The sequence below is a fragment of the Pelophylax lessonae genome (genome assembly GCF_965119305.1).
Source record: "Pelophylax lessonae genome assembly, chromosome: 4".
Classification (NCBI taxonomy): Eukaryota; Metazoa; Chordata; class Amphibia; order Anura; family Ranidae; genus Pelophylax; species Pelophylax lessonae.
In genome coordinates, this window is record NC_138771.1 from 577310595 (window position 1) to 577322994 (window position 12400).

Sequence of the window (12400 nt, forward strand, 5' to 3'; positions counted from 1 at the left end):
TGGCATTATTTCTGTTTATTTACTATTAGAGTGTGGGCAGCCCCTGGCCAGGTTTTATGACGGGCGCTTGCAGGAATATTCAGTTTCCTGCTGCACGCTTATTTGTTATTCAAATGGAAGCTTGTTTTTCCCCTTTCCTGGGATACCATAGTCCGACACCCACGCCAGTGTCAATCAGACGGCGTGACGAGCATTCTAACCGGGCGTTGATTGGCGATTCAGATCGAAGCTTGGTTTCTGAGTAAAACCGAGGCCCGACACGCATGCCAGCACCATCTTTGCTATAGAGATGAACATTCAACATGGTTATGAGATAGGTGCGATGAATTTTAAAGATGATTTGTATTTATATATCTATATCTATATATATATATACATGGAGTGATCAGAAGGGGCTTTAAGCCCTATGAGGATCTCATGTCATGTATGACGAAATGCGTCAGTTTAATCTGTCCTTCCTGTTATCAATCCATGTCATATATGCTGGTTACCTGCAGATTCTTGTAAGTGTTCTGTACTTTTTTAAATATATATGCTTAAAGCGGTTTTACACTATGTGTGACCATTTGGCTTGTTTTGCATACTGGCTCAAACCTTGAGAAAGTCCATCAAAGTAAAAATCCAGCCCTTCCAGAAGTGTGGCGATACATCCTGATTGAAGACTCCTGAACCATTGGGGTCCTGATATCTTTTGTGATTATTCCTGCCTGTATGACCCATTTACTGTATAGTACCTGGGTCCATTATTTCTGGTAAGCGCATATACCTCCAATATTGGTGGTGGGTCTTGTCACATTGGTGACTACTGACACCTCAACACTTTTGGCTTCTTTTTTGGTTTCCAGTATTTTCTCCTTAAGAACGTTTTGGAAATATGGATTTACTTTTGGATCTTTTCACTTCAACCTTGTGGACTGTTTCATGAACTTATCTTTTCACCAGTATATACATATGTTTAATATTTATTTACAGATTCGCAGTGCTGCACCCATTTTTAAATCTTATTTGTACACAATTTTTCTTATCGATTGTAGTGCTAGCAGCTTTTGTTGATCATGATCGGTTACCACAGTGTTATTTTTATTTTATTACCAGTAAAACATTGCTACATAATTTGTGTTGAAAAAGCCAATTGCGTCCATCAGATGCCCATGTGACAGGGTGACAGGAGCACAACTGGTAGAGAGCATTGTCCCCTTTAAACCAGGAAGTGCCTTAACAAAAAAACATAGCAGCATCACCAGGTATTGTTTTAATGGAAGCCATGGATTTGACAATATCAAAAATAAGTTTTTGAAATTACGTTAGTCATACTAAAGATGTACACATATTTTAAATGTATTTTTTTTATAACCTATATACCTACATTTACATGATATTAGGCTGGCTATACACATATAGATTTTTTTCCCAGTCTGCAGTTTGAATGGAAAAACTCTAAAAGATTCCACCGTCCATAATATACAGCAGTGTTTCTCAACTCCGGTCCTCAGGGCACAATAACAGGCCAGATTTTAAGTATTACCTTGGGGAGATGCAGACTAGAATACTGCAATCACTGAGCAGCAAATGATATCACCTGTGATGTATTCCAGTTTTCTTGCAAACCTGGCCTGTTAGTGGGTCCTGAGGACCGGAGTTAAGAAACACTGCTATACAGTGCAAATGGAGAAACCTTCCATTGCTGCCATTATGTGTTGACAGCCGGGCCTACCAGCTGCCAAAATACCCAAATGACAGTTGTGTCTTATTGGACGTGGCCGCTGTATGGTCAACAATCTTTCATGGTCCTTCAATTTTTCAATCAAGGAATGTCATGTTGTGGGTGGGAGGTGGGTCAGCTGGTGCAGCCATCTTTAGCTTTTGCTATCTAATGTACAGCAGACCTCATACTAGGAGAAGAAGAAGAAGAAGAAGAAGAATCACAGAGAGACAGTCAGCTGTGTTACAGTGCTCATGTGCTAACATGATTTTTCCTGGAGAGAGGATTGGGGGGGGGGGGATTATTGCTTGGGGGTAGCTAACTGAATTGGCACTGGGGGACTCGCCCCTATAGTGTCATGTTTGATGTTTGCCATTTGTTGCCAACATATTGCCTGTTTGCATGTTGTATTTAAACATTTATTGCTTATGTATTATAATGGTTGGCTATGTATTACAATGGCTACTAGTCCTTTGTTGATCAGGCATTGTAACAATTGACTGTTTATTGCCTCGTTCTTGTATATGATTGGCCATTTGTAGCCCATGTAGTCAGGACTGACATTTTCTTGCTTATGTATCTTTAAGTTACCTTATTACTAAAATATATTCCCCCACAGGCCAGTCACTATCAAACCACCCAGCCATAATCCCAATGTGTCAATTCAGTGCACATAGTCAGCGACTCTCACATGGAAATCTTGTTAGTGATTCATAAAAAAAAATGTTTGCAACCTAAAAGCACAAAGTAGATGTTGCTAAAGAAAAAAAAAAAGTTGCCCTCTTTGTGAAACAGGAACAGGCATAAATTCAGCATGTCAAGTATACCAGTCCACATTTGTGCAGGGGATTAAACTTTGCCAAGCCAGGTAAAGTAATACATTTGGCATACTGGCAATAATGCGTAAAACCTATGTAAATGTTATATCTTGCCTGAAGTTTATTTATTTAAACAGGGATGGCAGAGCCAAAGTAGCTTGCCGATGTTTTCAACAGCCAACAAATACTATGGAATAATCTAATGGAGTTAATATTTGGGCTTTGTGTTTCTGCATTTAAAGCACACCATAAAATGTAAGCCTGTTCGGGACTTGTTTGTGTTGCAGTCAAGGCAGCCAAATGCAGCTTTTCTTACACTACACTGCGATAGTTTGAGTAGCACTGAATTCAAATGCAAGATGCAGCTTTAATTGATAAAGCTTTTCTTCCTTAACCCTGAATCTGGCCACATGCCATCAGAGTTTGATATGTCAGATTAACGATATTCACCTGTTGTGTAGTGTCAAGGGGCATAATATAATTTTATTGTACATGCCTATAGGTAACTTTTGTTGATCTGACAGATGAAAATTTGACTGTTACGTAGGTTGAAAAAAAAGACACAAGTCATCTAGTTCAACAAATAATAAAAAAAACAATTACATGGAGTACCTCCTTATACAGGACCTTATACCCAGATTTGATCCAGAGGAAGGTATAAAATCCCTATAAAACTTGGTCCAAATTGCTGCAGTGGTGGGGGGGGGGGGATAAATATTTGTGTAATTAGGAATGCAGCCAAGTCTGCCTAGAACTGAAAGAGTCTGTTCTACATTTTCACAACTCTTACTGTAAAGAAAACCTTCCATCAGACACAAAGAATGCCCCCTTTTCTTTTGTAATGACCCTAAAGTGAATATCTCAACACCGAGTTCACTATATGCACCACTTACTGTATGTATTTATACATGACAATCATATTTCCCTCTTAATCGCCACTACTAAACAGAGGATAAATGCAGTTTAGCTATTTGTTTAGCTGAGCTCCTCCATGCTGCTTAACAGTTTGGCTGCCCTTCTCTGCATTTTCTCCGGTTCCTCAATATACTTTTTGATAATCTAGCATGAAAGCAACTCTGTTGCTAAAATAAACCTGTATAATAGGGGGTTCCATGCAAAGAGCACATTAAATATTCAGTTCCCTGGCTGCACGCACAGCTGTTCTCTGTAGAAGTGAAGAGAAACCACCAGTAAAAAACTCCATGAATATTGATTCCTTGGTCCCCCACTGCACTCTGTGGTTCCCTTTGTGTGATTACAGCACAATAACTTGTGGTCAGCTGATAGAACCACTAAGGACAATGTTGGACCAGGAAACTGACACTTCTGGAAGTGAATACTCAATGTCTTCTTTGCAGTTTACCATACAGTTTTATTATAGTGAGAGAGCCGATTTAGGGTGGCTAAAGATATAGCATGACAGTTCGGACATACATGCATGATCTGATGGTTCTCAGGAAAAACGTTCTATCCATTAACAATATACTCTTCTCTGCCAAAGGTAGACGATCATGCCTGTAGAGAGGGGACAAGCAAAGAAGTGGAGGCAGACTGCAATGCGATAACATAAGGGAGCATACAAGGTGTTTGACCCTGCCCAACTGACCAAGCACCCTACTGAATGGTTACCCTGGGCTGTCTGGAGACATATAAGACATGAGATTGGTTACCTGATCTATCAAAAATGGTGACAGTATTCTCATTTCTATGTGCAGTTATAGTCACTAGGTGGTTGATTTACTAAAACTGGAGAGTGCAAAATCTGTCGCAGCTGTGTGAATGATAGCCAATCAGCTTTTAACTTCAGTTTGTTCAATTAAGCTTTGACAAAACAAAAAGAAAGAGTTTGCACTCTTCAGTTTTAGCAAATCAACCCCTAAAACTCTAGGTCTGCTTGTTTTAACAGTTTATTGAGATGTTACTAAAGCTCCAATAAAGTTAATTGTCCTAAATCAGGAATGCCTCCTCTCCCATCTCTCTACTTACCCTCAGTCACCTCAACTGGCTCAGTTATGTCCTTCTTCCTCCTCTTCTGTGGCAGCGAGACTGAGCCCAGGTAACGTGCAAAGCCCCCTTTTTTGGATTCTTTGGATGGCTTTGACTGCTTTTTTGTGGATGGCTTATGTTGGGTAATAAAAGAGGTTCTCCAGTCCTGGAACTTGTTCCACACACTGCGATTTCGGCCTTTCCACTGATAGGAGGCCAAGGGATTGAGTTCTGGATTGCTATGCTCATGGTCTGCCAGCTCCTCACAAGGCTCTACCATCTTGTGCCTCAGAAAACGGTGATGGCTAGAGAATGTAGCACAGGTATTTCTCAGCCCAGATTGATGTTTTTATATAAGTCTCAGTCCTCTTTAAAGCACCCTTTATCCTCTACCTCTTCTTCAGCATGTTATCGTATCTGATATCTTTTCAGTTCCATCCAGCTAGCTTGCATTTTCTCTTTGCTCTCCTCACTTTTATGTAATTCAGACTGAACTCAAATTGTCTGGTTCTTCTCCTGTTAGTGTCCTTTATCTATGACCCAACAGATTGTCTTACTCATTACTATGTTTCTCTCTCTTACCGTATATATGTGTTTCGTCTTTCCCCTACGCTCTCTACCCTCACAACAGGAAATTGACTTTTTTGGAGCTTTTTTTTTTTTTTCAAATAACAGTCAACCTGTGGTGTTTGAATATATTTCAGCAACTCAGGCCGGTGACGAGGAGGGGGCGGGTGAGATTGTGGTAAAAAACATCTGACATAATTCACAGAACACATTATTATCATGAAAACTTTATTAAATGCAGCATAAGATGCGTTAGATTTAGGTTGACAGCCGAGAAAAGATCATTGTCAGGATTCCTGTAACATAAATAAGGTATATGTTACTCAACATGAAACTTCATAGCTAAAGAAAGTCGCAGTAGTAAACACTGTAAGCATGCAACACATACTATATCTCTTTGCCTGGAATCAATCTGTTTTTAATTCAGTATTCAAGCTTTTGTTTTTGCTGACACTTTTGGTCAAGTTGGAGGCTCTTCCCCTCCACACGCTGCAGCTTTAGCCACCTCTTAGACATCACCAGGTATCCACCAACTAAATGGGAACCCGAGCGCATAACTATGCTCAGGAACGCACCCAGGCTTTCATCTAAGTTGCTCAGTGCCGGCCCTGCATGATCAGAGACACTTTCTCTTGTTGCCTCCTAGTAGATACAGTGCTTGTCTTGATTTTTAATCAGATAACAAGTGCTGAGCTGACTACAAAGTCCAGCATGCACTGCAAAACAGTGTATTTTTTCAGGCACCCCGTATTATATATTTAGATTCTATATAATTAACAAAACAATATAGAAAGCATCAGTTTATTAACGTGTAAATTCAAGAAAAAAAAATGTATAAGATTAAATTGAACACAAATCATTAGTGTTACTTGTTAGCAATTGCTCATTTGAAAAACTACAATATTGGGAATAGACGGCTTCTCTGCGGAATATTACAAAGCCTTCCCACAGCTCCTTGCACCACATCTAGCTGCAGTATTCAACGCAGCTGTAACATCAGGCTCCTTCCCTTCAGAGATGCTACAGGCGGTCATAGTCACGATCCCCAAACAGGGAAAAACGCCTGACTCCCCACAAAATTTTCTTCCCATTTCCCTCCTCAATGCAGATCTTAAGATCTACGCTAAAGTACTGGCAAATAGACTGATGCAAATTACACCTTTGCTGATAGGATTAGACCAAGTAGGCTTCGTGAAGGGCAGGCAAGCCCCGGACGGTACCCGTCGCATGCTTAATCTCCTTAAATATGTAGAACTTAAGCGCATCCCCTCGGTCTTCGTTGCTCTAGACGCTGAAAAAGCGTTCGATAGGGTCCATTGGGGATACCTATCGCAAACGCTCGCTAAATTTGGCTTTAAAGGACCTATCGTTTCGGCTATTATGTCTCTGTATTCAAATCCGTCGGTACAAGTATACTCAGATGGCCTACTGTCTCATCCGTTTACCCTCTCTAACGGCATTAGACAAGGCTGCCCACTATCGCCTATTTTATTTTCCTTGGCTATTGAGCCCCTGGCTGAGGCTATTAGGTCTAACCCTGCTATACAAGGTATCAAGATTGGCCCGATATCTCACAAATTAGGACTGTTTGCGGACGACATCATTCTTACTATTACAGATCCCATCAATTCCCTACCAGAGGTAAAGCAACTGCTAACGACTTTTGGCACTATATCACTGTACAAGGTTAACACGAGTAAGTGCTCGGCATTGCCGATTAATATTTCCAACGAGGTCTTACATTCGCTCCAACACGTCCTCCCGTGTGATTGGAGTTCGCCTTCTATAAAATACCTGGGTATTCTATTAACATCACCAACAGCTGATCTTTATAAATGTAACTACTTACCACTTCTTGCACAAGTAGCAGAGGAATTTTCCTCTATCCAAAGGGTCCATCTGTCATGGTTAGGCCGCATTGCGTCTTATAGAATGCAGGTCCTACCTAAACTCGTGTTTCACTTCAGGACTTTGCCAATACCGCTACCAAACTGTTTTTTCGATAAATTGGCCTCCTCATTGCAGCAATTTCTGTGGAATGGTAAGCGACCTAGGATCTCTTTGACTAAATTGTACGTTCCAAAGAGATATGGAGGTGTCGGCCTTCCTAATGCACGAGCATACTATTTGGCTGCCATACTGAGCCATGCTAAACATTGGTTTTCCGCCCAGGAGGACAACTTATGGAACCAAATAGAGTGCTCTGTCACTGACACACACGACCTCCCGGCAATGGCTATAGCTAAAGGCCTAAATTGTAATGTTGAAGTACCGTAATACCCGACTATATTGGCTACCACATTGCTGAGGCAGGAATCAGGGGGGGAGCCCTTTGTAACTCTCCGGATTCCAACAGCTAGCTACCACTTCTTACTATCAGGAATATCTATCACTCACTGGACAAAACAGGGATTGAATTACCCTCCTGTTGCACTATCTAACCCCACAGCTAGGGATGCCTTGACCCTCCATCAAATCAATTCTTATGACAAAGCTAATAAAGCTCCTACTTTACACATACCGATGAGGCTGTGGAATTATCTAATGAATAGATCTACTACCGTAAAAGGTATCTCCCTATTTTATCCCATATGTAATGGTTCCCAAGTATTTCGTAAGTCTTCCAGTATGCTCAAATGGGAATTGGAACTGTCTCAGTCTTTTTCCGTTGCTCAATGGTTGATGGCTTGCAAGGCTAACGCCACCTCATCGGCATGCGTCGATCATTGGGACAACGCGCAAAAGATTGTGCACAGATACTACATGACACCTCACAGATTGCATTTGATTGATACCACCTTGTCCCCACTTTGCTGGAGAGATTGTGGAGGAACTGGGAACTTGCTACATATACTACGGAGTTGTCCTTCCATCCAATCTTTGTGGAAGCAAATTGCTTGTATTGTATCCACATTAGTGGGAAAAAACACTTGTAATAGATCCAGCATTGGCACTTATGAGTATAGGCATAGAAAAATTCCATCTGAGTTGCAGAATAATAATTGCCCATATTCTCTTCGCATCCAGAATTGCAATAGCCAAAAAATGGCGAACTGCTACCCCCCCCACCCCTCCGTGGGGGAAATTAAATCTAGAGTTGACTATCAATATGAAATGGAAAAATTACTAGCGTATAAAGAGCACAAAGCTCCCTCATTTCATTACAAATGGGATAAATGGCGAATAGCCTTCTCTGACGTTGGTGACACTATAAATTAATAGGATTTTGATAACATTCATTGCTCTGGGTCTGGTCCATCTGGTGGATGACTTGTTTCCCCTCCCCTCTCTTACCCAACCCCCTGTTTCTTCCTATTATCTTAGTTACCCCTATATTCCTTCTAGACACATTAACGACCTATTGATAGGGTTAATGCTCGGCATCTACCTACGGTTCTATGTTCCTATTGCTGGACCGAGTTGCAATTTATGATCTTTGTCTGGAGCGAGGGGGCGGGTGGTGGCAGCCCCGCCGCCTCGTGGAAGCCTCACTTGGATTGTCTGTCCACAGTGTGTTCCCAAAGGGGGGACAGACACTTCTTGTTGTCGACCAAGCTTTCCAGACTTTTCTACTGGGTCCACTTTATAACGTACAACTTACTTGATTTTACTATTCATCTGTTTACCCCGGTTTTACATCCAGGGTTAGTAGTTGTTTACATATGCGGCCTTCTAGGCTGATTACCCTCATATCTTGCTGAACGGCTCTCCCTTTTTGCTGGATGTACCTACCTTGTGTATGTGTATACTTGTTATGATTTCTCACCATGTTATTACTGTTTTTATATGCAATATTTTCAATAAAAATTTATGTTTAAAAAAAGAAAAAAAAAGAAAAACTACAATATTAACCAGACATCACTGAAATCCATGCCAGATGTATCTGTATGTGACAGCTAACAAAAACTCTGACTAAGTGGTCTATAAGTTTATACTTTCTAAAGCAGGAAAAATCACATTTAAGTGAATTTTAAAACAAACAAACTTAAAACAAAAAGGTATAAAAGACAGGGTTGCGTAGAGTAAATAGATATCAAACATGTCAAGTCATAAAATTGCAAAAAATATTGGTGACATTTAAAAGCCATTACAGATCATCAGTTTAGAGTTGACTGTGAATCATGGTACTAGAATTATTACTTTTACTCTGACATTCGTGGTGAACTTTACATGTGTGGTGCAACCTATGTTTACAGGTGCCTGGCCATTTCACTTTATAACAATCACAAGGGGCTAATGAGTCCCCTATGTGATTGCATTGGCAGGTGACAGGTCCTCTTTATAGAGACATCAGAGATCTATTAGACCACAAATGTCTCTCCTGCCCTCCACTTCAGCTAATGAAGCATAAAGCATGCTTGACTAGCTGCTTCCCTGGCAACACTAGCCAGACAAATACAGCTCTGAACCCAGACGTGACATAGTATATGTCTCATGTCACTCCTGGGTTCATTAGTCACAGAAGAGATCAGGGAATGGATGTGGTGTTACTTTATCGGTACTATAAAAGTGATCAGGACTCTTTAGAGCTGCCTGGATTTATTTTATTTGAAAGCCGATCGCTGGTTCAGAAACACAAAACCAGAAATAATTGTATTTTGCAATTTAGAATCTTTGGTCAAACTTTTTTTTCACCCCCCCCCCCCACAGTGAGATAAACACCCCCTAGGCATACATTTAACCCTTTGATCTCCCCTGGGTTAACCCCTTCCCTGCCAGTGTCATTAGTACAGTAACAGTGCATATTTTTAGCACTGATTACTGTAGTAATGTCACTGGTCCCCCCAAAAGTGTCAAAAATGTCAGTTAGGGGTCCGATCTGTCCGCCGCAATGTCGCAGTCCCACTAAAAACCGCTGATCGCCGCTGCTGATTTATTTAAATAAATAAAGAAAAATTACATAAATCTTTCCCCTAGTTTGCAGACGCAATAACTTTTGTGCAAACCAATCAAAAAATGCTTATTGGTATTTTTTTTTTACTAATTAATAATAAAATCGCACAGGCGATCAAATACCACAAAAAGAAAGCGCTATTTGTGAGAAAAAAAGGACATCAATTTTATTTGGGTACAGTGTCGTACGACCACGCAATTGTCAGTTAAAGTAACGAGTGCCGAATCGCAAAAAATGGCCTGTCATTAAGGGGGAAAATCTTCCGGTCCAGAAGTGGTTAATCACACTAGAAGGTTTTATGTGGGTCTTCATACCTTAAAGTTCTTCCAGGCAGCAATTTTCTGAAAGAGGGCATCTCCTGGACAGGATGTCCTTACCACTTGTCGGTGGCCTTGAACAGTGTAGTTGGAGGTGATATACCCAGACGTCACTGCACAGCTCAAGAAGCGATCTCTTACCAGGCTCAGGATCGGATCCTCAGGGACTGAAGCCATGAAATTGCCGATAAAGCTCACACCATAACCAATTGAGTTGTGGCCCTTTGTGTGAGCTCCCACCCAGAGCCACCCTCGTCCTTCATAAAGGTATCCATCAGATCCTGCCACAAAGCTGGTGAGGAGGAAGAAATGAAGATAGGGTTAGAATGATGATCTAATTACCAGAGCAATTACAAATTATTCATGTGGATCCAATCAGAGTTCTTTATTTACTATATTGGCATTGGGCCCAAAAGGCAGAGTGACAACAATCAGAATCATATTTAGGCATAAAAAACATTAGTACCAACGCAGACTGCATGTATGCTTTTGAATATTAAAAATCAGGCTTTTTTTTTGCAATTCCTGTGCAGTCATTTGTATTAGATATCTCTCAAAATGTTTAAAAGTATGTTACCACGCTCTAGTGTATATTAAGGAAGGGGCTTGTGTATAAAGAGACAGCAAATCCAAAATGATTCAGTCTACCTGAAATCAGTTGGTAAGGCGCCATGCTTTCATGTACCTGACCCAATAAACCAAAGCTCAAGTCTAGTTTGTGAAGCGCTACCCCCCGCAGGAGCCGATTGGTAGATTGGGTTCTTTGTTCATCTGCCTTGACTCTGAGAACAGTCTCAGCCCCACTGACACACCAGGTTAAGCAAATGGATACTGCATTGCTACTGGGAGCACACACACATATACATTATACACACACACATACATACATACAGGGCTTTTTTTCTCAGAGAGTAGGTACAGGAACTCCCCCCTTCTGAGTCGCCCCTTGTATCCGCCCCATACCCACCCCCAAGCATATCCCTTGGTCCCACCCCCTACCCACCCCCAATACCGCCCTTTTAGAGAACACAGAACCCAGTATCATTCTGTGATGCTAAGTAATTTGTATGGAACTTGGTAATTATAACAAGAAAAGCAGTGAAATAGATCCCTTGCAGCCAGCAACAATAGACCCCCCCCCCAGAAACATAAGTTCATCCACACAACAATGCCCCCCCCAACAAAAAAATACCACCCCAGCAATAATAGATCCACCTTAGCGACAATAGACCTCCAGCAGCAACAACAGATTCTCCAGCAGCCAGCAACAATAGACCTCTCTCTCAACAGTAGATCCCACCTAGCAACTACTGACTCCCCAGAAATATGAGACCCCTCTCAGCAATAATAGATCCTCCACCAGCAACAATAGACCCCCATGCAAAAAAAGATCCCTGCCAGTGACAATAGATCCCCCAGCAGCCATCATCAATAGACCCTCCAGCACCCCTTGCACTTACACATTTACATTCAGTGTTGGAAGTGCCGAAACTGCGTTCCCCCACGTTCCCCCTGAAAAAAAGCCCTGCATACATACATATACACACCCTGCACACAAATAAGATTAGGTATCAAAAAGCAAAAGCATCATGGGCTGCAGGAAATAGTAGTTGTAACGGAACTGCAACCCCTACGGTGCTTGTGGGCTTCCGTCAGAAGACCGCTTCCTCCAGTCTGAACATAGATATCTGAAATTACAGCCGCCCCCCATACAAAACTACCTGGAACTTAGCTGGTGTAGCACCCTACAGGTAGGTGCTAAGTAAAAGCATAGTAGGCCTTGTCTGCCTATCAGCAGGGCCATGTTTCTTTTTGTCAGGTAGGTTGTCATGACTCCCAAGTGTGTCTTCTGAGGAGGGGAATCTGCCCACTGGCTCTAAAGGAGGCTCCTGATAGGGCAGTGGAGGAAACCCAATCAGAGATACATTCAGGCTTGTATCTACCCCAGGAGGCAGATTCTGGCGCAGAGGATTCTGGGAGAGGATATAAGTCTGAAGAGGCGCATAGCTCGGCGTCTTTGGCAGGAGCAGAGTCCCAGGAGGGAGAGAACGGCTGTCTCTCCTTCTGTCTGAGGAAGTGGATGTTTCGGGGTGTCGCCTGAGGATCCAGAGAGAGT

The 12400-nt window shown here is 41.7% G+C and overlaps 2 protein-coding genes across 2 annotated transcripts in view; both read right to left on the minus strand.

The window, feature by feature from the left end:
* RASAL3 (RAS protein activator like 3) overlaps positions 1-5119 on the minus strand; it is a gene marked incomplete at its 3' end in the record, with an annotated part of 97155 nt that extends 92036 nt beyond the window's left edge. The window contains exon 1 of the mRNA XM_082253710.1: positions 4507-5119. Within this exon, the coding sequence (XP_082109836.1) occupies positions 4507-4786 (280 nt within the window). The 5' untranslated portion in view covers positions 4787-5119. The remainder of the gene's footprint in view (positions 1-4506) is intronic.
* A 165-nt stretch (positions 5120-5284) lies between these two features.
* PGLYRP2 (peptidoglycan recognition protein 2) overlaps positions 5285-12400 on the minus strand; it is a 31248-nt gene continuing 24132 nt past the window's right edge. Inside the window, exons 4-5 of the mRNA XM_082256884.1 lie at positions 10282-10576; positions 5285-5369 (exon numbers count right to left, since the gene is read on the minus strand). Coding sequence (XP_082113010.1) covers positions 5361-5369; positions 10282-10576 — 304 coding nt within the window. The 3' untranslated portion in view covers positions 5285-5360. The remainder of the gene's footprint in view (positions 5370-10281; positions 10577-12400) is intronic.